Source organism: Mobula birostris, chromosome 15, assembly GCF_030028105.1.
Source record: "Mobula birostris isolate sMobBir1 chromosome 15, sMobBir1.hap1, whole genome shotgun sequence".
NCBI lineage: Eukaryota > Metazoa > Chordata > Chondrichthyes > Myliobatiformes > Myliobatidae > Mobula > Mobula birostris.
The window spans coordinates 81819947-81847841 of NC_092384.1; the positions used below are offsets into that span (position 1 = coordinate 81819947).

The 27895-nt window shown below is 43.7% G+C and overlaps 1 protein-coding gene across 2 annotated transcripts in view; it reads right to left on the reverse strand.

Moving 5' to 3' along the window:
* The window catches only part of LOC140210339 (BTB/POZ domain-containing protein kctd15), an 87632-nt gene extending 73690 nt beyond the window's left edge, over nt 1-13942 (reverse strand). Inside the window, exons 1-2 of one of the 2 annotated variants that reach the window (XM_072279212.1) lie at nt 13769-13940; nt 13447-13582 (exon numbers count right to left, since the gene is read on the reverse strand). In XM_072279212.1, the coding sequence (XP_072135313.1) occupies nt 13447-13455 (9 nt within the window). In that variant the 5' untranslated portion in view covers nt 13456-13582; nt 13769-13940. Of the gene's footprint in view, nt 1-13446 lie in introns of both variants that reach the window. The other variant, XM_072279213.1, reaches the window with a different exon arrangement.
* Nucleotides 13943-27895: the final 13953 nt, after the last annotated feature.

The window sequence follows — 27895 nt, forward strand, 5'->3', positions numbered from 1 at the left end:
AAATCCCTGGAGATAGCTGGGCAGATTGATAAGAAGGTGTACAGAATATTGGCTTTACTGGCCAAGGCACAGTACGCCAACACGGGGAAACCATTCAAGAACAATAATAGATACTATTTAGATTATCTTCTAAATAATCTAACTAATTATCACTGGACCTTGCTAAGGAAGTGATAGAGTTAGCCCAGCTGTGGGTGAAAGAGAGAAAGAGGGCTTTTTTGCCGTTGTTGTTTGTGTTGTTCTGCTGAGCATTGTGAACATGCTATGTTGGTTCCAGAATGCGTGGTGACACCTTGCGGTCTGCCCTCAGCACAGTCTTGTACGTGTTGGTTGTTAACATAAATGGCACACTTCACAGTGTGTTTTGATGTAAGAGATAAATAAAATGAATCTGAATCAAGGATATTGTCAGTTATCAGGAGAGAGCTTGAAACAAAGCGGTGTAAAAGATAAATTAGTCCAGACGTGTAAAATTGCAAGAGGTCTAGACACAGTGATCAGGAAATACCATTTTTTTCTCAGCATAAAAGGCAACTACTGGAGAATATCGATTTAAATTAATTGCTTGAAGGGTTAAAAGAGCAATAAGGAAGATGTTTTCTGATCAGCAAGTGATTGGATGTGGAAATCAGGCTGGAAACATAAATAAAGTGCATTAGTGACTAGCTGAAGAGCCATGAATAAACCTAATGCCCACTTTGGCTGGCATGGGCATCAAAGCTCAAATGCAAGGGAAATGTTTTATCAAAGTACATATATGTCAGCAGATTCATTTTCTTACGGGCATTCACAGTAAATATTCAAATAAACACAACAGGATCAATGAAAATCCACACCCAACAGAACGGACAACAACCAATGTGCAAAACAAAACCAACTGCATAAATACAAAAGAGAAAATAAATAAACTCTAAATATCCAGACTGTGAGATGACGAGTCCTTGAAAGTGAGTCCATAGTTTGTGGTAACACACACAAAGTGCTGGAGGAACCCAGCAGGCCAGGCAGCATCAGCGGAAATGAATAAACAGTCAACATTTCGGGCCAAGACTCTTCATCAGGACTGGAAAGGAAGGTGCGGGATGCAGAATAAGAAGGTGCGGGGGTGCGGGGGGAGGAGGGAGGAGAAACTAGCAGGCAATAGGTGGAGCCAGCTGGGTGGAAGAGGAGGAAACAGTCAGAAACAGTGAAGTGGTAGGTGGAAAAGGTGAAGGGCTGAAGAAGAAGGGATCTGATCTGATGGGAGAGGAGAGGGGACCATGGGAGAAAGGGAAAGAGGAGGCAGGGCGGCTGGAGGAGGTGACGGGCAGGTGAGGAGAAGAGGTAAGAGGCCAGGGTGGGGAACAAAAGAGGGGGGGAGGTGGTAAGATCGCTGGAGGGAGAAATTGATGTTCTGGCAGAATAGTTGTGATTTTGTTTGGAGGAACATGACTTGGCAGCTGCTGAGCTGTTTCATTCCCATCAACAGCTGCAGTCGTCGGCTGCTGAAGATACGAGTGTCCACCTGAATGTTCAGAAAGCAGTCTGGGTCTGACAGCCACAACTGCTCACTTGAATCCAGCTGTTTCATTATAAAATACCCCAATTCTTGGAATCTTAGAGTTTAAAAAGGATGACGCGTGTGAAACAAATAATGTAAGCATTCTAATGATTAGAGACTGGAATTAAATTCCTTTCAGTGTGACCTATCTATAATCCCCAAATCTAAGATCATAAGATATAGCGGCAGAATTAGGCCATTTGGCCCATCAAGTCTGGTCTGCCATTCCAACAAGGCTGACTTATTATCCCTTTCAATCCCATTCTCTTACTTTCTTCCTGTAACATTTGACACCCTGTCTAATCAAGCACCTATCAACTTCCACTTTAAAATATATTAATATAAATTCACCAATTCAAGGTTTTTTTTAAAAAACTGGTCCAAAGTAATCAGGATCAGACTCTCAACTTGTCTGAATGGGTGTAAAATCTCTCAATGAGCTCAATGCTTTCGAAGACAAAGCAAACTCCCTAATTGATTTCTGATCCACGCACTAAATATGAAGTTCCCCTGTCACCAACACAGCACAAATGCAGTGAGTTATCATCTACAATATGCCCCAGAGCTTCTTCAACTATATATTCCAATTTTGAGACCTCCACTATCTGGGGGATCTGCAAATGCATGAAGACACTGTTAACTTCCAACTCATGCTCCTTTCAGCTTGAAAATATCTCAACATCTCCTTCAACATCTCTGCATTGGGTGGTAAATTGGATTAGACATTGGATTTACAGGAGAAGCCAGAGAGTGATTATAAATGGTTGTCTCTCTGACTGGAGGGCTGTGACTAGGGGTGTGTTGCAGGGATCGGTGCTGGGGCCATTTTTGTTTGTTACCTACAATGATCTGGATGATAATGTGGTTAACTGGATCAGCAAATTTGCAGATGACACCAAGATTGGGGGCATAGCAGACAGCGATGAAGACTATCACAGCTTGCAGTAGGATCTGGAGCAGCTGGAAAAATGGACTGCAAAATAAAAGATGGAATTTAATGCAGACAAGTGTGAGGTGTTGCACTTTGGGAGGATAAACCAGACTGGATTTACAAGGGGAGTAGTAGGACGCTGAGATGTGCGGTTGAACCAAATGATCTGGCAATATAGATCCATAATTTCTTGAAAGTGGAATCACAGGTAGACAGGGTCGTAAAGAGAGCTTTTGGCATCTTGGCCTTCATAAATTTAAGTATTGAGTACTGGAGTTGGGATGTTATGTTGAAGTTGTATAAGATGTTGGTGAGACCTAGTTTGAAGTACTGTGTCCAGTTTTCATTACCTACCTACAGGAAAGATATCAATAAGATTGAAAGAGTGCAGTGAAAAGTTACAAGGATGTTGCTAGTACTTAAGAACCCGAGTTATAGGAAAGGGTTGAATAGGTTACATTTATTCCCTAAAGCAGGGGCTTCTAACCTTGTTTATGCCATGGACTCCTACCATTAACCGAGGAGTCCAGGGACTCCATGTTGGGAGCCCCTGCTCTAAAGCATTGGAGAATGAACTTTGGACTTTGAATGAGGGGAGATTTGATAGAGGTATACAAAATTATGAGAGTATAGATAGGGTAAATGCAAGCAGGTTTTTCCCACTGAGGTTGGGTGAGACTAGAACTAGATATCATTGGTTAAGGGTGAAAGGTGAAATGATTACGAGGAACATGAGGGGGCACTTCTTCTCTTAGAGAGCAGTGAGAGTGTGGGAAGAGTTGCCAGCAGAAACGGTGGATGCGGGTTTGATTACAACATGTAAGAGAAATTTGCATAGGTACATGGATGGCAGGGAAATGGAGGGCTATCGTCCAAGTGTGGGTCAATGGGACTAGGCAGATTAATAGTTTGGCACAGGATAGATGGGATGAAGGACCTGTTTCTGTGATGTAATAGTCTATTACTCTAAAATCTTGGAAGTTTCTGTGTATCAACACTCTGAAAGCACACTGTAGTGGGGATGCAGGTGCTGAGGTTGAGGAAGAGTTGTGTCCATACTAAGATTTATTTTAAGTTTTTCGCCCGCTGGAATTTTCCTGCTAACAAGTACGGTCTTGTTGGGACACTATGCTGCTGTGCCGATTAGCCAAGCAAAAGCATATCCCTACGCTTGTTACTCTAAACATAATGCAATGAGTAAGATGCTGTGGTACTTGCTGCCTGGGGCTCCAAGCCTCAAGTTGGAGTTCGGCATTTCTGCCATGATGCAGCTCATCGTAATTCAGAAACTATTGACCAATTTCCTCTGCCAGTGAATGGTCTTCAATATGAAATGACATTTCTCTGGGATGCCCGTCTCTCGTCTCAACACATTGGGGGAAAAGCACAATACAAACCAAAATTTAATTGTACTCGGGTCTGAAACAAACAAGTCACCAGGAGGGTGGTGAAATAAACTGTCCTCATTGTCCCAGCAAAACTGCATCTCTTCACACTACAGCATTATAGGCACTTAAAGTGCTTCTGACCACAGGGACACGCCTGCCCTAGCAGGCGAAGTCAGCTCCGCCAGACTGGGCGGATGAGGTCCGAGGGGGTTCTGCAACGCTCCATGGAGAGAGAAGGGCATGACAAAGCACAGCCATCCACTGTAACCAAGTAAGTCCTCAGCTGTGACAACTGTTCATACCACTGGGCACAGACTTGAGGTTGAGAGATCGGAACTGTCCAGTGCAACGGCTTTTTAGTCATAGTCATACTTTATTGATCCCGGGGGAAATTGGTTTTCGTTTTTCACTTTAAAAACTCTCCCGCACAGGTTTCCCGTCATCGTCAGATACAACAGACGACCACTATTCCTCAGGTGCAGCTCCTGAAGATGTTGATTCTCCCCGTGAACCAGGGGCTCTGATAACGTCCAACAAAACGTAGTGATTCGGCAGACAGAGCCACTGCCTCCCAGGTTCAGTCCTGAGCTCTGGAGCAGTCCGTATGCCGTTTGCACTTTTCCCCAGCTGCACTGGTCTCCTCCCACATACGAACGTCGAGTGGGTTGGTAGGTGTGTGGGGGAGTGGGGAAATCCACAAGGAGTTGATGAGAATGTCATTAGAGTGGGATTGAAATAGGGTAACGTCAATGGCTGGTTGATGGATCAGCACAGACTTGGTGGGCTGAAGGGCCTGGTTTTCTTCTGTATCACACTAGGACTGTAAAAGCAAATCCTGACTCATGGCAAAAACAACACATCAAAAGTATTATAACATTAAACTCAGCTTCTCAAAGAAAGCGCAGCCCACTGGGTTCCTGTGTGTCCAGTTGGCTGGTTTAATATCAAAGTTCACAGTAAATTTTATTATCAAAGTACATATATGTCACTATATACATCCCTGAGATTAATTTTCTTGCAGGAATTTACTGTGAATACAAAGAAACACAACAGAATCAATGAAAGACCACTCACAACAAAATAGACAAACAACTAATGTGCAAACAACAACAAACTGTGCAAAGACAAAAAGAATAATAAATAAATAAGCAATAGGTATTGAGACAGGAGTTGTAGAGTCCTTGAAAGTGAGTCCATAGGTTGAGGAATCGGTTCAGTATTGGGTTGAGTGAAGTTATTCCGTCTAGTTCAGGAGCCTGATAGTTGAGGGGGAATAACTTTCTCGACCTGGTGCTGTGGGTCCTGATGCTCCTGTCCCTCCCAAGAAGAGAGCATAGCCTGGATGGTGGCCATACATTTGTACCATGCTCTTTCCAAATACAGAATGCCTTTCATTGCTTCACACCACCATTCGCACCACACCCAATGACTTTTTTCCAAATTGTGTGGAATTTACAACAGAGAAAAAAAGCCCTTTGGCCTAGAAGATTCCTACTGGAGTTTATGCTCTTCATAAGCCTCATGCTTCATCTCTTCCCACCAGCATAATCTTCTATTCCTTTACCCTCAGGTGTTTAGCCAGATTCCTTGAGTTGGGATTTGCTTTAACCACTCCCTATGGGAGTGAGTTCCACATTCTCACCGCTGTCTGGGGAAAGAGATTTATCTGTCTTAATTTATTAATATTATCTTATAATATTGGACAAGGTGCATAGAAACCAATCGCACCACACCCGTCAGAATGCTGACCTGTGCAGGGGCATGGAGATACAGTACTGGGTCCTGGTTGACACTGTTAATATGAGCTGGTGCCTCTCCTGTTATTATGGGCCTAGGCTAAGGAGGGGTTAAGTTGGCTAGGTCACCGACTCAAAGAGTAGGTGGGCAGATGTTAGTTAAAGACAATCAGGAGTACAGAAAGCCTCTGAGATAGGATGGTATAATGGTACAGTACTATGGTATCCATATCAATGGATCTTTTCTGTAGAGGATTATCATTTATACGAAGCCTAAGCAAACATCTAAACATCAGCAAAATACACACTGATTGCTGAGGTGAGGTTACTAATTGATATTGTGAGGGAAATTGATAAAATTTGTAGAGATATAGTCTGAGTAAGACAGGGAATCAGGGAAGATATTCCACTTCAGTGGGTTCTGAAGTGGCCAATGAGACCAATGTGGGAACACAGAATCTTAAAGGTATAGTTCAAAGTTCAAACAACCCTGGGATTTATTTTCTTGTGGTCATTCACAGTAAATTTTTAAAAAGTAATGCAAAATAAACAGATAAGCAATAAATATCAAGAATATAAGATGAAGTGTCCTTGAAAGTGAGTCCATAGGTTGTGGAAACAGTTCAATGTTGGGGTGACTGAAGTTATCCCCTTTGGTTCAAGAGCTTGATGGTTGAGGGCTTATAACTATTCCTGAACCTGGTGGTGTGAGTCTTGAGGCTCCTGTATCTCATTCCTGATGACAGCAGCGAGATAGCCTGGATGGTGTGGGCCTTTAACGATGGATGCTGCTTTCCTGCGACAGCACTCCATATAGACGTGGTCAATGGTGGGAAGGGCTTTACCTGTGATGGTCAAAGGAACTTCTATAGAAGGAGTGGGTATTGCCTGACAGGGTGGGTAGGTTGATACCTTCTTCCTCTATTTCTGGGGGCTTCTAATAAATACATGGCTCTCCATAACATTCCCAAATCTCCTACTCCATTTTGAGCAATCATAGGCCAGAGATTCCTGGGGGTTAGTGTAGATATTGTACTTTCAAGAAATGGGTTGAAGACATCCTTGAATCTTTTTCTCTGTCTGAATGGATATCTTTTCCAAAAGCAGAACTCTGAACAGAATAACACACACAAAATGCTGGAGGAACTCAGCAGCTCAGGCAGCATCTCTGGAGAGGAATAAATGTTGACGCTTTGAGCCAAGAACCCTCATCAGGACTGGCAAGGAAAAGGGAAGATATGAGAATAAGATGGGGAGGGGAAGGAGTACACACTGGAAGATGATAGGTAGGTGAACTGAGAGGCTGGGAGGTGGTAAGTGGGAAAGGTGAAGGGCTGGAGAAGGAGGAATCTGATGGGAGAGGAGAGTGGATCATGGGAGAAGGAGAGGACCGGGGATAGGTGAGGAGATGAGGAAAGAGGTCAGACTGGGGAAATGAAGAGGAGGGAACACGCAGAATATCTGCTTCAGACCTCTTCTGTTAAGGATGTGAAGAGCTGACTGAGTGTAACTAGCACATCAGTATTAAGGTACAAGGGGTCCAGGAAGAAATAAGCGAATGACCTGCAGTAGCGGTGGCAGATAATAAACACCTGGTAACATTTGGGCTGAAAGAGGCAGCTTTTTTATAAACCATTTCTGGCTTACAGAATTGGATAGATTAATGGGCAACAGAGAGATATAACACAAACAGGAGATGGATGGGGAAAGTGAGGTGCAGACATGGAGATGGATAGTCGTAAGAATAGCTAAGGTATTAAACTGAAAATAGTAATGATAAGTAGGCAGGCGTACCAATCTGTTAACGTAATCTTAAAGGTAATCTTAACAGACCATCTAATAAACTGATTTAATAAATTATCTTGGAACTGATAAGATTATCTAGCAATTCAGGTATCATAATTTGGTGAATAATATAACAAATAATAGCCATGGAATACTAAAGCACAGAAAGGGGCCATTTGTCCCAACATGCCCATCATGACCAAGGTGCCTTCCTGAGCTGGTATCATTTGTCCCAACATGCCCATCCTGACCAAGGTGCCTTCCTGAGCTGGTATCATTTGCCTGCACTTAGCCCATGCATTCTACAAACTCCCAATGCATGAGCTTGTTCAAAGAGTAAGAGTCCCCACATCTCTAACTTCCTTCCATCCACAGATCAACCAGCCTATGTGAAAAACTTGCCTCTCAGATCTCCTATCTTACCTCTTTCACTGAAACCTGTGGTCTCCAGTTTCAGACTCCCTTACCCTGGGTAAAAGACTGTTACCATCTATGTGCTTCATCATTTTATAAACATCTATCAAGTCATCCCTTGACCTCCTGCTTCTTCTTCCAAAGCCCATCACCCCTACTGGGGCCAGAGTCCTCTGTCCTGGGCTGAAGGTGGATTGGTCCTGTGACTTCTGCTTTCACCACGTGACTTCGTAAGTCCTCTCGGCGAAGATTCTTCCTCTCCCAGGAATAAGGTCTTCGGAGCTTCGGTTAGTGTTTCTATAGCTCGGGGATTCTACGGGATGGTTTTGCCAACCCGTGCCCAACCCTCCTCGCTTTGCAGCCAGGCTTGAGACTGTCCACGGCAGAGGTTAGCCTCCTTCGCTCCAGCCTGTCCAGCTCCTCCTTGTAAGTCAAGCCCCCTAGTTTCAGCAACAGCCTTGTGAACCTTTTCTATACTTTCTTTACCTTAATCATATCCTTCCTGTACTATAAATAATTATATTGATATGTGATATCCACTCAGTGACCACTTAATCAGGTACACCTGTACACCTTGTTAATGCAAATATCTAATCAGCCAATCACGTGGCAGCAACTCAATGCATCAAAGCAAGCAGACATGGTCAAAGGTTCTGTTCTGGTTCAGACCAAACATCAGAATGGGGAAGAAATGTGATCTGAGAGACTTTGACAGTGGAATGATTGTTGGTGCCAGTTGGGGTGGTTTGAGTATCTCAGAAACTGCTGATCTCCTGGGACTTTCACAAACAACAGTCTATAAGAGTTTACAGAGAATGATGCGGGAAGCAAAATACGCCCACTGAGCGGCAGTTTTGTGGGCGAATACACCTTGTTAATGAGAGGTCAGAGGAGAACGGCCAGACTGGTTCAAGCTGACAGGAACGTGACAGTAACTCAAATAACCACACATTACAATAGTGGTGTGCAGAAGAGCATCTCTGAATGCTCAACACATCAAACCTTGAAGTAACAGACCACAAACGTACACTCAGTAGCCACTTCATTTGGTACATGCGATACCTAATAACGCAACTACTGTGTGCAGATCTCAAAACTTTGAAACCAAACTATCACTTTTAAAGTGTAAACAGTCCTGTGCAATGCAACAGCCAATTGACTGAAAGTAAGCTCTTACAAACAGGAATACAATACTTTTCAGACAATTTGCTTACTGCAATAATGACTGATTGATAAATACTGTATACAGTACAAGCATTTGGTAGGCAACCTCCAAGTCACTTATTCACTGAGATGGACAACATAATGGGCCTTACTCTTAACACCTGAAAAATAATAAACACAAGAGATTCTACAGGTGCTGAAAATGCAGAGCAACACACACTAAATACTGGAGGAACTCAGCAGGACAGGTAGCGTCTATGGAAATGAATGCACAGTTGATGTTTCTGGCCGACACCCTTCATCAGGACTGGAAAGGAGGGGGGAGATGTCAGTATAAGAAGATGGGGATGGGGGGTGGTGGTAAAGGTGATAGGTGAAACCAGATGGGTGGAAAAGGTAAAGAGCTGGAGAAGAAGAAATCTGATAAGAGAGAAGAGTGGACCATAGGAGAAAGGGAAGGAGGGGCATCTGGGAGGTGATAGGCAGGTGAGGAGAGGTAATAGGTGAGAATGGGGAATAGAAGAGAGAAGCAAGAGTGAAAAAATATTTTACCATAATGAGAAATCAATATCCATGCCATCAGGTAGAAGGCTACCAAGATGGAATATGAGGCATGGACTCATCACAGCACAAGGGGAGACCATGGACCAATGGGTTGGAACAGGAATGGGAATAGGAATTTAAATGATTGGCCACTGAGAAATTCTACTTTAGGTGGATGGAGCAGAGGTGCCTAACAAAGCAGTTCCCCAATTTACAACGGCTTCACCAATGTAGGGGGAGCACCGGATACAATAGACAAACTCAACAGATACACAGGTGAAGTGTTGCCTCACCTGGAAGGACCGTTTGGGGCCCTGAATGGAAGTGAGGGAGGTGGTGAATGGGCAGGTGTAGCACTTTGACCTCTTGCAGGGATAAGTGCCAGGAGGAAGATTAGAGGGGAGGGATGAATGGACAAGGGATTCGTGGAGGAAGCAATCCTTGCAGAAAGCAGAGAGTTGGGGGAGTTAAAGATGTGCTTGGTGGTAGGAAGCTGTGCAGAATAATGTGTTGGGTGTGAAGACTCATGGGGTGGTAGGTTAGGACAAGAGGAACTCTATCACCGTTAAGGCAGTGGGAAGATGAGGACAGTGCAGACATCTTGGAAATGGAGGAGATGCGGGTGAGGGCAGTATCAATGGTGGAGGAAGGGAAACTCCATTCTTTGAAGGAGGAGGACACCCCTGATGTCCTGGAGAGGAAAGCCTCATCCTGGGAACAGACGCAGTGGAGGCGAAGGATAGTATAGGTCAGTGATTAGACCTTTGAAAACACGGCTCATTTTCCATTTCTCTGAAGCCACTTCTCAGTGTTGGCAAGCACCAATGATGAAATTCATCATAACCTTTAGAGTGCCAGCCTTAGGCTACTTAGGCAGATCAAAGTTTAAAGATCAGGACTTCAAACCCAGCATGAAGCTCACCATCCAGCAACAGCGGCAATTTGCATCCTCTTGTACACTTCTCAGGCATAGATTTACCTATGCCAGGTATCTCAAAATACTGGAGGGATATCACTAAGATTATATCTGATAATTCTTCCAATTCAGGTTTTTATTCCAACTAAGATACTCAGCAATGAGGCTCTCATTTTGTTCAATTGGCTCTACTGCACAGGCCATGTCGTTCGTATGTCCAATATCAGCCTTTCTACTCTGACCTGTCACTGAGCGGAACCAGCAGGTGATTAGAGGATGTCCTCAAACCTCCCTTGCCCCCCCCCCCCAGAAGTGGAGCATCTTCCCTACTAACTTGTAGGAATCCCTAACAATGGTCACTCAATAAGGGGAGAAAGCGCTCAGGATGGGGTTGAGGATTTTGTGCAGAAGCACAATAAATGCAACAGAAGTGAATCCCATCCCATCAACTATTCACTCCCACTCTACTTGTGGATTCTGCATCCATCTTATCAAGTCATCCTTAAAACCAACGGACAGGCGAGGAACATCCTAGCACATCGGAATAACTCTCTGACTCATCTTTGAAACACACACCTGAGAGAACAGAAGGGATCTTAGTCTAATAACACACCTAAACGATACCTTCAAGAGTACAACACTCCCTCAACAGATCTCTGTATAATTAGCTTTATGATCTCATCTCTAATGTGGGGCTCAGACATATAGCCTTTCATCCACTGGAGATACAGAATTATACAGCACAGACATAGGCTCTTCGGGGCCTGTGCACTGACTGAACTAAGGACGACACATCACAAAGAAGAGAAAATCTGCAGATGCTGGAAATCTGAACAACACACACAAAATGCCGGAGGAACTCAGCAGGCCAGGCAGCAACTATGGAAAGAAGTTACGGGCCGAGACACTTATTAGGTTACCGTCATGTTATTGAGTAGATTATGAGGGTAACATGATGGATAATTATCTACTTGCAGCTGTTGAAACAGACCATTCAGCCTAATTGGGTACATGTTTGAATGAGGCTCCTAACACTTTTCTTTATCTAACCCTCAAGCATATCTTTCTATTTGCAACACACACAAAATGCTGGAGGAACTCAGCAGGCTGGGCAGTATCTGTGGAGGGGAATAAGCAGCTAACATTTCTAGCCAAGATCCTTCATCAGGACTGGAAGGGAGGGGGAAGAAGTCAGAATAAAGTGAGGGGAGGGGAAGGAGGACAAGCTCGAAGGTGATAGGTGAAGCCAGGAGGGTGGGATGAAGTAAAAAGCTGAGAGGTGATGTGGAAAAGGCAAAGGGCTGGAGAAGGAACCTGATAGGAGAGGAGAATGGACAATGGGAGAAAGGGAAGGAGGGAGGGCACCGGGTGAGGTAATAGGCAGGTCAGGAGAAGAGGTCATAGGAGAAGAGTGGGGAACAGAATAAGAAGAAGGAAGAGGGGAAAATACCAAATTTTGGAGAAATGGATGTTCATGCCATCTGGTTGGAGGCTACCCAGACAGAATATGAGGTGCTGCTCCTCCAACCTAAGAGTGGCCTCATCATGGAAGAAGAGGAGGCCATGGACCAACATATCTGAATGGGAATGGGGATTAAAATTGAAATGGTTGGCCACTGGGAAATTCCATTTTTTCAATCTCTTTCTTCTTGGTTTCCCATACCTACGGTCTTGTGTACATTTCAGGCATTCGTATTATGACATCTTTCTCGCTCATGTGTGCATCCAGCTTTCCCACCTCTACTCCTTAACTCCCCCACTCATTGTGGGGACAACTTTTATATTCCTACTCACCACCCGATGAAGAACTTTTCTTGACTTCCCCCACTGAGTTTATGAAGATTTTCTTTTTTTGTGTGGTCTCTGGTTTTGGTCACATGCATGTGGAGACCACTCTATTTCTCATTTATCACATAGATTAAGATGTATTTTAGACAAAAGAACATTGGCCTGTTCAACCTTTTTCAACAGATATAACCTCTTATCCTGGAACGCATCCAGTAAATGTTTTTGCTGCTTTTCCACAACTCTGCGTCCTTTTTTATAAGGAGAATGCCAGAAATGCTCCCGACACGGTGTGAGTAACCGACACTCTGTGCAAGTTACACAAGGGTCCTATTTCTCCCTGATAAGGAACCAAACGGGGCACTGTTTGTTCTATTCCGCCGTCTATTAACCGCCTCTACTTTCAGTGACAGTCCGATGCACAACGGAAAATCTGATAAACGAAATCTCCTCCATGGTGGCTTATATCTGTCGAGATTGGGTTGAGACGGTGGGCTCCCGCTCTGAACACGGCTTCCAGCAAGCAGAGGCAGACAGCGGCGGAGCGGAGACACTCTGATGACCTGCGGGAAACTGCGCTCCGTCTGCGGCTTTCATTTCCCCAGTTATTCCAGCTGCAGAAGCTCCGGGAACTTGGATTTAACTTCGCCGGATTCCCGTTCATTCATTCAAACTTTAAACAAATCAACATTCCCGAATCCCACGCTAAACTTGCGTTTTACCCCTGAACATTGTCATTAAAACTCAGCCGATGCCTTCACAAAACCCAGCAACAACATGAATAAATTCAGCCAGGAGGAGACTGTAAAGTACTGGGAGTTCCCAGGAAGAGATGATATGCTTCTCTCCATGAGCGGTGACCTCGGCGCCCGAGCTACCGAGACCTCTAGTATCAAAAAATCGACTCAGAAAGGCGAGAGGAATAAACGGGAGCGTGAACGGGACCTGGGGCCGAGAGGGAGCCGCACGCCGGGAGGGCGGAGGCTGAACACCGGGTAACGAGAGTCGGACACCGGGAGAGGGTGTGGGCGAGGAGAGAGACCGGCTCCGGGAGAGAGCCGAACCGGCAACTCGGGACCGGACCGACAGCGGGATCGGGACGGAGAAACGGGAACCGGAGCAACACAACAACACTACCAAAGTATCAACATCCGAGACGTAGCAAGTTGCATTTTAACTGACAATGAATTAACAAAAGACACCGGGATTGCTCCGAAACTAGGGTACACGCCGGCGAATCTTACCGTGAACATCAATCTCTTCTCTTCCCTTTTCCTCGAACAACATTCGATGAAAATTCGGGGGGATTTCTCTCTCGTCTCCCTCCTCTCTCCCTCTCTCTCTGGCCAGCTTGTTTCTGTGTTAAAAGCAGATCGGGATCTGTTGCAGAATAAGAGAGAGAGAGCGAGAGAGAGAGAAAACCAATAATCAGTCTCTAAATAACACAGGGAGGCGAAGGAGGAAAAAGCTGAATTGTGCCCCTGGGCTGTTACACAGCCTCCGGCCAGGGACTGTGCTCCGATTAAATCGCTCTCTGGCTCATTTCGAAATATTTTTCTGTCCTACCGAACTGATGCGAAACAGTCTCGTCAGAGCCCTCGGTGATAGGATTATTCTCTTTTTTTTTGCTCCTTTCTGTTGCTAACGGTTCAATTTCTCAGTCCCCGATTCGGTGCCCTCCTCTACCCGGGATAACGGTTTTAATCAGATGTTCTGTCACATCTCAAAATACATTTGGCAACCCCCTCGCACCCCCCCCTCCTCCGTCCCCAAAAAATAGAGCTGATTTTAATCATTGTCATTGCTTCTGATGTAATCTTCCCCCAGGCATTCTCAACCAGGCATAAATTTTCAGTTCTGAGGAAAATAAGTAACACAGAACACGTTTGCCGCGATCTTTACCCAGCCTGATTAACAGAAATAGTGGGGGGACTTGTTGATGAAAAGGTGCCTGGTAAAATTCTATCTGCATTTTTAAACAGACGTGTGTGTGTGTGTGTGTGTGTGTGTGTGTGTGTGTGTGTGTGTGTGTGTGTGTGTGTGTGTGTGTGTGTGTGTGTGTGTGTGTGTGTGTGTGTGTGTGTTTCTGCATTTTCCTAATGTCTCCCAATGCCAAATTTCCTGCCGGCCATTAAATCCCAATGACGTGAATCCCCATGCATTCTTCTATTGTAAAAAGCGCCCTCGCAACTTGCCTCTGGCGTAAAGCGCCATTTCAATTATAGCTCCGTGTCTGGCGCTAACATTTCTCAGGGAGCTCCGCCGGCGATTGGCCTCAATTGCTTTTGTTTCTTTAAAAAAAACTACATATAAATATTTTCCTGTCTCCTATCTATTTTTTTCATAGATTGTTATAGATAATGTTTCATATTTGGTTCGATTTCGATTTTATTTGACCAAAAAAAACTTTCCCTCCCACTCTGCAGTTCATTGTAATAACTTTGCATCCGAGATAATGACATTGCAATTTGTTTTTTTTTCACACAATAAGCCTTCTATTCTCTCAATGAAGCTGTTATTGTCGTGCTGTTTGAAGGAGCGATTTCGCTCCCACCTCTTTCTGGCGCGGATTGTGAAGTGGAACGAGTAGTTCTGGAGTTATGCTCCACGGTTACCTGCAGCTCAAATTCCTGGACTTTCTTCTATCCTCTTTCACTATGATTTGAAAATTGATCTCTGGCGCCAACTAGCGACACTCTTAAGTAAGTGTGACTTTTAGCTGGAATGTTTCGGTTCAACAATGTTAAAACGCCACAAAATATACTTGCAGGTGGAATCACTTTAGAAAATTCCTAAAATTAACATAATATCCACAGTTTTCTTGAGATTCATCAAATACAAGAATTAAAATTTGTGCAACACACAAAGTTGCAGGCCAGGCAGCATCTCTAGGAAGAGGTACAGTCGACGTTTCAGGCCGAGATCCTTCGTCAGGACTAACTGAAGGAAGAGCTAGAAAGAGATTTGAAAGTTACTACTAACTCTTCCATCAGTTAGTCCTGACGAAGGGTCTCGGCCTGAAACGTCGACTGTACCTCTTCCTAGAGATGCTGCCTGGCCTGCTGCGTTCACCAGCAACTTTGATGTGTGTTGCTTGAATCTCCAGCATCTGCAGAATTCCTGTTGTTTGCATTTTTTTTAAATTAAAATCTGTGGTGGCCAGTGCTATCATGTTTGCTGTTGTGTGCTGGGGCAGCAGGCTGAGGGTAGCAGACACCAACAGAATCAACAAACTTATTTGTAAGGCCAGTGATGTTGTGGGGATGGAACTGGACTCTCTGACGGTGGTGCCTGAAAAGAAGATGCTGTCCAAGTTGCATGCCATCTTGGTCAATGTCTCCCATCCACTACATAATGTACTGGGTGGGCACAGGAGTACATTCAGCCAGAGACTCATTCCACCGAGATGCAACACAGAGTGTCATAGGAAGTCATTCCTGCCTGTGGCCATCAAACTTTACAACTCCTCCCTTGGAGGGTCAGACACCCTGAGCCAATAGGCTGGTCCTGGACTTATTTCATAATTTACTGGCATAATTTACATATTATTATTTATGGAGCAACTGTAACAAAAACCAATTTCCCCCGGGATCAATAAAGTATGACTATGACTATGAAAAGAGAGATAAACAGCGACATCATCAGATTTCTGAATGAAAAGTAAATCCATGAACACTGCTCACTATTATTCCTGTTTTTACACTACTTATTTTTCATATATACTTATTGTAATTTATAGACTTTTGATTATGTTTCGCAACGTACTGCTGCCACAAAAACAACAAATTTCACAACATATGCTAGTGATATTAAATCTGGTTCTGATGGTGATTCTGAATTCTGGAACAACACACGCAAAATGCAGGAGGAACTCAGCAGGTCAGGCAGCATCTATGGAAATAAATAAATAGTTGACATTTCAGACCGAGACCCTTCTTCATTCCTTCCCCTACCTCCACCGTCTTATTCTGGCATCTTCCCTCCTCCTTCCGAGTCCTGATGAAGGGTCTCGGCCCAAGACATCAACTGTTTATTCCTGTCCATAGATGCTGCCTGACCTGCTGAGTTCCTCCAGCATTTTGTGTGTTGCTGTGGATTTCCAAATTCTGCAGAATCTCCTGTGTTAGTGTAATCTGGACAGAGATTTGAAGAAGCAAGAGAAAATCTGCAGATGCTGGAAATCTGAGCAACACACACACAATGCTGGAGGAACTCAGCAGGCCAGGCAGCATCTATGGAAAAATGTAGAGTCAACATTTCGGCCCAAAACCCATCTCCATAGATGTTGCCTAGTCTGCTGGGTTCCCCCAGCGTTTTGTGTGTGTTGCAGAGATTTGCAGAATGTCAATTCCCAAAATATATCGTACTTTGGTTAAGGATATTCAGCTTGAAATGAATCATTCCATCAGCAGCTGTAATTTGTCGGCAAAATTTCACCTGGTTACTTTATACTTTATTGTCGCCAAACAATTGATACTAGAACGTACAATCATCACAGCGATATTTGATTCTGTGCCTCGCGCTCCCTGGAGTATAAATCGATAGTAAATATTAAAAATTTAAATTATAGATCATAAATAGAAAATAGAAAAGGGAAAGTAAGGTACTGCAAAAAAACCGAGAGACAGGTCCGGATATTTGGATCCGGGTATAAAAACCATCAGTATTGTAGACTTAGGCTAGATTCTCCTGACCAGCAGAGTTTAAAAAATTAATGCCGTGCCTTTTCTTAAATTTCTGCAGCCAGCCTGCTGAATATTCACAATTACCTTCAATGTTCGGTTCATCATGATAATCTTCGCTTGTTTCATAATCAGCATACCGTTAAGCAGCATTTATTCACTCCAACACTGACTATACACAATCAAAATCTTCATCTATAACTTTATGCAGTGTTTTCGAAATTTCATTAACTTCTGTTCATTACATATACAAGGTCACTTCCCAGAACTGTCTGTGGTGTGCAGAGGCCTGCACATCGCCTGGGAATCTTTCCAGCATCTTGCAGAATTTTCCATTTGCGATGTCATGTCCTTTAAAAAAAAATAGGATTTTGGAGGTTTTTGCATTTTGGGATTTTGGATGAGGTGTACTCAGCCGTGTTTTCTTTTTTTGGGGGAAAACTATTGAGGGTGTGGCCTCACCAACGCTTTGTACAATTGCAACGACCTCCCTGTTCTAAAACAGCAGTCCTTTCACAAAAGACCACCTTGATGTTTGTCTTCTTAACCACTAGTTGGACCTGCCTGCTAAAGTTCTGTGATTTATGCACTAAAACACCTAGGTCTTCTCGACTTTCAGTTATGCCATCTTCTGGTGCGAGTTAAGAAATGTGACTGAGTCTGGGACCCCTCCTATGGCGTCAGTAAGCATTTTCTGACTGTCTTCTACAAACAGTGATATCAGTGCACTACAATCGTCAATTCACACAGCCATCCAAGGATTCAATACTGAGACAGAGGAGGATCTCTATACTGATCGTGAAATAATTCAATCACACTCCAGTGGGAACCTCCAAGAGGACCACAGCCTCGCTGTGGTTTGGAGGCAGGCCGGCCACAATGACCTGCACAGCAATGTTGGCTGGATTCAGGGTTTTATGCTTTGGCTCTTGGTGGGGTCACCCTTGCCAAACGGGTCAAGGAGGAGAAACCAGACCAAGTGTGATCCACTGGTCCTCCAGGTTCGATGATTCAGCTTAGGGCTAGCAATTAGTCAAATGAAACTGTTACAGAAACAACAATGAAGAATCCTCGACACCTGGATGCAACTGTATTCCTGAATCTCCAACTGAACTTGCACTGCTGACAGTAGCGAAAACCGAGGGGAAGCTACTGACATGATGAAGGAAGCCCCGAACACCGCCAAAGATGGGGGACCTGCATTGCTGCCCTAAAGATCAGCAGTGTAACAGACAGTACATACTCCAGTGTAAAACATCGATGTTCACAGTCATCAACCTGTGGTCAGGAAAGAGAAAAGCAAGCTAACTTCACCAGAGTCCTCCTTTGATGCAATAACTAACATACTGTATTGTTAGAGAGACAAGCACAAAATCTCACAGAAACACCCAATTCGGTTAGATGATATCGCTCTGTGTGAATGAATGGATGCAGGAATATCTGCATCACCTACACTATGACAGGTACTATCGTGTGGATAGTCAGAGGCTTTTTCCCAGGTCTAAAATGGCTAGCACGAGAGGGCACAGTTTTAAGGTACTTGGAAGGAGGTACAGAAGAGACGTCAGGGGTAAGTTGTTTTTTTTTGTTTTTTTTTTACACAGAGAGTGGTGAGTGCGTGAAATGGGCTGTCGGCGATGGTGGTGGAGGTGGATACGATAGGGTCTTTTAAGAGACTCCTGGACAGGTACATGGAGCTCGGAAAAATAGAGGGCTATGGGTAACCCTAGGTAATTTCTCAGGTAAGGACATGTTCGGCACAGCATTGTGGGCCAAAGGGCCTGTATTGTGCTGTAGGTTTTCTATGTTCTATCTATGTTCTAAACCAGTAGCCACTGGACTGACCAACATCAAATCCTCTCTTACTTCTATCAGCCTGACCTGAAACAAAGGTAGCAACAGAAACATTACTGCGAGAAAATCAATAGGAGCCACAAGGACCTTGCAAAGACAGCTTTTCTCAGATTACACCTCACAGACAAAAGGATACAAGAGAATCTGTGATGCTAGAAATCTTGAGCAACACACACACACACACACATAATGCTAGGGGAGCTCAGCAGGTCAGGTAGCATCTATGGAGGTGAATAAACAGCCAACGGTTTGGGCAGAAACCCTTCATCGGGACTATAAAACAAAGATTTGTAAATTGATTTGTCCTAGACATGGAACATAGAGCAGTATAGCACAGGAACAGGCTCTTCAGCCTGCAATGTTGTGCTGAACCAAATAAATCAGTAACCAAATGCCCAACTAAACTAAAAACCTCTCCCTACACAATGTCCACATCCTTTTCCTCACATTCATCTGTCATTTAAACATCTCTTCAAAGTCTCCAATATTTCTGCCTCTACCCCCACCCTAGGCAGCCTATTCCAGGCATCCTCCAAAACTTAGACCACTGACATTTTAACTGTGGAATAAAGGGGACAGTAGCAGCATAGACAGAAAATTATCCAGGTGACAAAGTAGTAATCAGGTGTCTTTCAGACTACACGTTTATGTTTTACCATACTTTTCTTCAAATTTTGAAAGAATTGCATGATAAAGGATATCATAGGTGCTGTCTGATTAGTGTGTTATAATCTGTAAATAGTACATGCAATTTGTTCTTATGAAGCAAGGCAACAGCACAATCTGAATGACCTTCTCTGAGGACCAGCTTTGGCCCTGCTCAACAAAGCTGCAAATCAGCAGTTAGTTAAAATTATATCTATAAGGATTTGATAAAAGATACTCCATATCAAGAGAAACATCATTACTTTAGTGCACTTCATGTCTCAGGTCAGCCCATAGCAAATTATTTTGAGGTACTCCCAAAGTGTAGTCACTAGTGTCTTATTCTCCTTCTTTGTCAATCCCTCAGGATGGACGATGACTTGTATCCACTTCTGTTTTATAGGTTCTGAGGTGACTAATCTGGGAAATGTACATTTGGACAGCTGGAGGCTGATGGGCTGGCTGTTTTTGAGACAGTGTTTATAGAGGGCATCTGTGTGCTGCATGGGCATAAACCAAATCGTGAATGGTGGTGGACAATTAAACAACTAACTTGAGAAGGAGGCTCCGTAAATATCCCCACTTTCAGTGAACGTTGAGGAAGTTCAGAACATCAATGCAGAAGAGTGGATGATCCATTTCCGCCTCCTCCAGTGATCCCCAGCGTAGCAGAGATCCCGTAAAAAGCCAGTGCTACAGGAACGCCTGCAGAAACTCCACAGACCTCATCTCTGGGAGACGAGAGGTCTTTGCTTGGAAGACTTATGAAGTTGTGTGTGTGGTGAAGTCAGAAGCCACAGGGCTGATTAACCTTCAGCCCAGGTCAGAGAACTCTAGCAAGCTGTTGTCTGTGGCCTGTGCCCCAGTAGGAGTGATGGGCTTTAGGAGACTTGGACTCCAGAACTTGCTGTGCCCCAGGGCCAAGCTGATTCAGTACAATTTCAACACAAATATCAGCTCTTGAACCAAAGTGAAAAACCTCAACAGTACCTCAGACTTAACTCCTTTCTGTTTCAAATTGCACTGTCATAGCATTTGTTTTGTTACGTAAACTGCTAATATAAGCTAAAGTTAACTTTGTCATTTTTATATTGTGCTCTCCTGCTGATCCAAAGTTTATAATATGGGTGTGTGCGTATGACAATAAACTTGAACTTGTAATTAATATCCGAACAGGAGAAGGATTGCAGATGAACAAGGGATTTAAGTGAGCTTGTGCAAGATCCGCAGAAGTTAGCAAGCAAGTGCCAGCAACTGGTTAGGAAGATGAATGGCATGCTGTTCTTTATTGCAGAGGTGTTGGAGTTCAGATAATGCAAGTATTGCTACACTTATACTGTGTGTTACAGTAGTGGGGCCACAGCTGAGTACAGTGCAGTTTTTGCTCCCCTTATTCATCAAGAGATACATTGGCTTTGGAGTCAGTCCAAAAGAAAATCACTAGACTAGACTAACTGTTGGGATGAAAAATTTAGAAATCACCAATGGTTAAAGAAATTAAATCTATATTCCTCAGAGTTTAGAAGAATGGAGAGTGATCTTACTGAAACATGTTAGGATCCTTGAGGGGGCATATCAAAGATGTTTCCATCAGTGGGAAAAACTCAAACGAGAGGACACAGATATAAGATTAAGGGATGGTTATTTAAAATTGAGGTGCTTTGGAACAACAGAAGATGGTTAAACTCTGGAATTCTCTATCCTGAGGCTGTAGAGGCTAACTCATTGTAAAGGAGGGACAATAAATATTGACTGTTTAGGAAGCTGAGGACCCCGGGGAACAGACTCAAAGGAGGCAAGGAGGCAGATGAGACCATTATACTGAATGGCTGAGTGACTGAGCAGCCTCCTCCTCGTCCTTTCATTGAATATTACGATCACTCAGTACCCAACCATCCACTTTCTGGGGTTCACCAAATTTAACCGAATCAGCCACATAAACATTGTGATTAGAAGAGGAGAAAAGGCTTTCTACCACTCACAAGGCACAAACCACTATTTTAGTGGAACATCCTCCCTGTTCGAATACCAATCAAACAGCGGAGGACCAAGTACAATAAGTTCTCCTACCCCTCCGAACCACACATTCTCACCATATCATTGATTCACTTCTCACCATATCCTCATATTGGAGAGGGTTGGCTCATTCAGCAAACTTCTGCAGACATACCACGGACAGCATTCTAACTGGCTGCATCACCATATGGGTGGGGGTGGGGAACTTCACAGGATCAGCAAAAAAAACGCAGAAAGTTGATAATTCAGCCAGCTCCATCATGGGCACTAGCCTTCCCAGTATTGAGGACATCTTCAAAAGCGATGTCTCAAAATGGCGCCATCTATCATTAAGGATCTCCTTCACCCAGAACATGCCCTCTTCTCATTGCTACCATTGAGGAGGAGATATAGGAGCCTGAAGACACACACTTAATGTTTCAGGAACAGCTTCTTCCCCTCTGCCTCAGATTTCTGAATGGACAATGAACCAATGTACACTAACTTGTCATTTCTTTTTACTCTCTTTTTCCACTACATAAATTAATTTTTATATATATTTATTGTAATTTATAGTTTTTTTATTACTTTGTATAACAATGAACTGCTGCCATAAAACATCAAATTTCATGACAAATGCCAGTGATATTAAACCTGATTTGTTTTCACCCGACAACTCTGGCAGGGTTTGCAAGACATTACTTATTAAAAAGTAACCTAATAGCGTGAATGACAGCGATGTTTCACTTCCAGATGAACTCAACGCCTTCTATGCCCGCCTTGAAAGGGAGAACACAACTACAGCTGTGAAGATCCCTGCTGCACCTGATGACCCTGTGATCCCTGTCTCTGAGGCCGATGTTAGACTGTCTTTAAAGAGAGTGAACCCTCACAAGGCAGAAGGTCCCGATGGAGTACCCGGTAAGGCTCTGAGAACCTGTGCCAACCAACTAGCAGGAGTACTCAAGGACATTTTCAACCTCTCACTGCTATGGGCAGAAGTCGCCACTTGCTTCAAAAAGGCAACAATTATACCAGTGCCAAAGAAGAATAATGTGGACTGCCTTAATGACTATCGCCCGGTAGCACTCATATCTCCTCACTGACGATCAACACTGTCACACCTCAGGGGTGTGAGCTTAGCCCACTGCTCTACTCCGTGTATATACACATGACTGTATGACTAGGCATAGCTCAAATACCATCTATAAATTTGCTGCCGATACAACCATTGTTGGTGGAATCCCAGGTAGTGGCAAGAGGGCACACAGGATATGCCAACTAGTGGAGTGGTGCCACAGCAACAACCTGGCACTCAACGTCAGTAAGACGAAAGAGCTGATTGTGGACTTCGGGAAGAGTAAGAGGAAGGAACACATACCAATCCTCATAGAGGGATCAGAAGTGGAGAGAGTGAGCAGTTTCAAGTTTCTGGGTGTCAAGATCTCTAAGGATCTAACCTGGTCCCAACATATTGATGCAGTTATAAAGAAGGCGAGACAGCGGCTATACTTTATTAGGAGTTTGAAGAGATTTGGCATGTCAACAAATACACTCAAAAACTTCTATAGATGTACCGTGGAGAGTGTACTGACAGGCTGCATCACTGTCTGGTATGGGGGGGGGGGGGGTGGGCTACTGCACAGGACCAAAAGTAGCTACAAAGGGTTGTAAATTTATTTGGCTTCATCTTGGATATGAGCCTACAAAGTACCCAGGACATCTTCAAGGAGCGGTGTCTCAGAAAGGCAGCATCCATTATTAAACACTTGAAGCACCCAAGGCATGCCCTTTTCTCACTGCAATACTCAAAACACGCTGGAGGAACTCAGCAGGTCGGTCGACCGATCTTTTCCACGGATACTGCCCGACCTGCTGAGTTCCTCCAGCGTGTTGTGAGTGTTGTTTTGACCCCAGCATTTGCAGAGTATTTTGTGTTTACTCTTTTCTCACTGTTACCATCAGGTAGGAGGTACAGAAGCCTGAAGGCACACACTCAGCCATTCAGGAACAGCTTCTGCCATCAGATTCCTAAGTGGACATTGAACCAGTGAATACTACCTCACTTTTTAAAAAATATATAGTATTTCTGTTTTTGCATGATTTTTAATCTATTCAATATACATACACTGTAACTGATTTAATTGTTTATTTTTTTTCTTCCATTTGTATATTATGTATTGCATTGAACTGCTGCTGCTAAGTTAACAATTTTCACGACACATACCAGTGATAATACCTGATTCTGATGTGAAACTGGCCCATGTGTGAAATATCTGGTCATATGTGTGAGTAATATGTTCATATGCACTATTGCAGAGGAGAATAGTTACTTTTTCATTTGCAGCATCTCTGTCGCTGTAGAATTGCCAACTGCTCATGGGTGAACCCCTGTATACTGACAGATATGTACCAACAGCATTTGACTGTGGTATGTTTTCATTCATCTCTTTGCTCCATGAGAACACCAGGCTGTTCTGGTGGCATATCCATGTTCTCCCTTGTGGCAGAACTCGAGCTGGAGACTGCACAGAAGAGGAAAGACATCGTGTGTGCATCCATGGCACATCACCTGATCTTGTGGGTGCGACGTGTGGATTATTGCCAAAGAAGTTCACACACCCTCTTTGTAAAGATCGTGGTTTGCTGGCTTCACACAGCCATCAGGAAAATGGAGACTACCTTGCTTCTTATCATCTCCTAGATTTGGAGATGCATCTTGATTCTGTGGACCCTTCTGAGAGTGAGAGACTGGAATTTAATAGGGCACACTAATTATTATGTGAGGAGATCCTGGAGTACTCCTATTAACTGTTTGGAGAGAGACATTTATCATTGATGGTTTGTTTGGAGAGAGGGAGACGGAGACGGAGACGGAGACGGAGGAAGATTAATGGTTGGACTGTCACTTTAAGGCATTGGAAGTAACTTTGGATTTCTACTGAGTTTGGAGTTGGAGACAGCACCGAGCAGCTTGAAGGTTGCTATGGTGACCGAAGGCAGATTGTTGATGTTACTTTCAAGGACTTGTTGCCTGCTTGTGCATTTCTTCACAGACAGAGGAAGGAGGGACTCTTTAAGTGACAGGTGATGCTCAGCCTGGTGAAATAAATGGGAGGTCAGATGATACAGACCTCAGACACATGATCTGGACACTGAATGAGCATTGTTGTGCCTGCAGAGAAAGTGGGTTTTGGAGGATCGATCAGGCGGATCGATCCAAATTGCTATTCCATCGGTGAAGGAGGGGTTGACTGGTGGGGAGTTGTCTATGTGTCCACCCTCGCCGGGGTGATAGCTCCACCACAGGAAAACCGGTCCCCCGGTTAAAGTCACAGTCGGTGACTTGTAAAGGATTTCGGAGGACGACGAGAAGATCGACAGCATCAGCTCACCTGAAGACTCAACTCACTCTCTCTCTCCATCACTACTCAACTAAATACCACGAACTGAACTGAACTTTACTCAACATCGTAAGACTGTATCTTTTTACCCCTAGACTTAAAGAAGCTTAGTTTTCATACATATATATTTCCACACTTACTGATTTAGTTACTTTTATATATAATCATTGCTAGCCTGTTTCATTTATCTATATTTATATTACTGTATTGCGTAGTTACTAATAAATATTTAGTAGTTTATAGCAATACGAGACTCCAAAGTGGTTTCTATTTCTGCTGGTTCTTTATCCCCGTCACCGGGTCCGTGACAATTAACTCTTGGTCTTCTATGTAACAGAATAAAGTTGACTAGGTACAGAAAAGTATCTTGATATCAAATCAAGCCATAATGAGATCTCAAGTGAGGGTAGAAGGGAGGAGATAAACTGCAATAAAAACAATGTATGACATCCATCTGGAGAAACCGTCACCTGATTTCCTGTATCTTGTGTCAGACTGCAGCCAGCAAATGCCTGTTTCTTCTTCCCTTCTCCACTTGAATTGTTGGACATCTAAGATATCTGTGTGTTAATTCCTTAATTTACTTTACTCTCAATCATCTGGATAAGACTATTTGATCTACAGACTTACAATCTCTTCTTATATTGGTTGTAGTGAGTAGCCTGGCACCTTCCTCATCCCTCCCACACACATTTGCAAAAAACTTCCCACTTGATATTCAACTTACTGATTTACTGATGAGAATGCTCATCATTGCATTTGGGACCTCTTTTTCAACTGCACCCTTTCTCTGTGACAGTATTTATCTGTGTTGCTGTTTAAAAGATATGGTGAATACCCAAAACAGGCCCTTTGACCCACCATAACCCATTTGTCCTCCTTCCCCTCCCCCACCTTCTTCCCTCCTTCCTTTGCAGTCCTGAAGAAGAGTTTTGGCCTGACACATTGGCTATTTATTCCCCTCCATAGATGCTGCCTGACCTGCTGAGTTCCTCCAGCATTGTGAGTGTGTTACGCAAGATTTCCAGTATCCGCAGAATCTCTTGTGCTTATGCCCATGCCAGACCTTCTACTCATGTGCCCACAATTGAAGCCAATCGAAGTGCCTCTGTGCTTTTTGAACACGCTGATTAAATCTGACTCACCAAGTCCTCTTGCAGCACAAGCCAACACAAAAGCCAAAGAGAGGCCATATAACAGAGCAAAAATTAATAGGAAGTTAAAGGATTGGGAAACTTTTGAAAACTAACAGAAGGCAACTAAAAAGTCATTAAGAAGGTAAAGATGCAATATGAAAGTAAGCTAGCCAATAATATTAAAGAGGATGCAATAAGTTTCTTCAGATATACAAAGTGTAAAAGAGAGGCAGGAGTGGCTATCGAACTGCTGGAAAATAATGCTGGACAGGTAGTAACGGGGGACAAGGGAATGGCAGACGAACTGATTAAGTCTTTTGCAACAGTTTTCACTGTGGAAGACACTAGCAGGATGGTTGAAGTTCCATGCGTCAGGGCTCATGAGTGAGTGAAGTTACCATAACTAGAGAGCAGGATCTTGGAAAACTGAAAGGCCTGAAGGTACACAAGTCATCTGGACCAGATGGTGTACACCCCAGAGTTCTGAAAAAGGTGGCTGAAGAGATTGTGGAGACATTAGTAATAATCTTTCAAGAATCATCTTGCCCGACAAATCTGTTGGAATTCGTTGAAGAAATAACAAGCAGGATAGACACAAAAAAAAAAAAAAAAAAAAAAATCGGTTGATGCTGTGTAGTTGGATTTTCAGAAGGCCTTTGACAAAGTTCCACACACGCGGCTGCTTAACAAGCTACAGCCCAGGTATTACAGGAAAGATTCCAGCACGGATAAAGCAGTGGCAGGTAGGCAGGAGGTAAAGAGTGGGAATAAAGGAAGCATTTTCTGGCTGGCTGCCGATGACCAGTGGTGTTCCACAGGGGTCTGTGTTGGGTCAAATTTCTTTTAAGTTACATTTCAATGATTTGGATAATGGAATTAATGGCTTTGTTGCAATGTTTGCATACGATATGAAGATAGGTGGAGGGGCAGGTAGTTTTGAGGAAGTAGAGAGGCTACAGAAGGACTTGGATAGATTAGGAGAATGGGAAAAGAAACGGCAGATGGAATACAATGTTGGGAACTGTATGGTCGTGCACTTTGGTAGAAGAAATGAAAAGGTTGTCTACATTCTAAATGGAGTGAAAATACAAAAATCTGAGGCGCAAGGGGATTTGGGAGTCCTTGTGCAGGATTCCCTAGAAGTTAATTTGCAGGCTGAGTCTGTGGTGCGGAAGGTAAATGCAATGTTAGCGTTTATTTCAAGAGAACTAGAATATGAAAGCAAAGATAAGCACAAGAGATTCTGTAGATGCTGGAAATCCTGAGTAACACACTACCAGTGCTGGAGGAACTCAGCAGATCAGGCAGCATCTATGGAGGGGAACAAATAGTCAATGTGTCAGGCCAAAACTCTTCTTCAGGACTGGAAAGGAAGGATGGAAAAAGCCAGAATCAGAAGGAGGGGGGAAGGGAAGGAGGACAAACCAGGAGGCGTGGATATGGAGGGTCAAAAGGCCTGTTTTGGCACTGTGTGACGATAAAGCACTGGTGAGGCCTCACTTGGAGCATTGTGAGCAGGTCTGGGCTCCTTCTCTTAGAAAGGATGTACTGACACTGGAGAGGGTTCAAAGGACATTCACAAAAATGATTCTAGGATTGAATGGCTTGTCATATGTCGAGAGTTTCATGGCTCTGGGCCTGTATTCACTGGAATTCAAACGTATAAGGAGTGACTTCACTGAAATCTATCGAATGGTGAAAAGCCTTGATAGAGCAGATGTGGGGAGGATGTTTCCTATGATGGGAAATTCCAAGACCAGAAGTCTCAGCCTCCGAATAGAGGGCGTCCTTTTAGAATGGAGATGAGGAGGAATAGAGAGAGTGGTGAATCTGTGCAGTCCAAGTCTTCATGTAAATTTAAGGCAGAGGTTGATAGATTCTTGATTGGTCAGGACATGAAGGGATACGGGGAGAGGTCAGGAGATTGGGGCTGAGAGGAAAATTGGATCACCCATGATGAAATTGTGGAGCAGACTC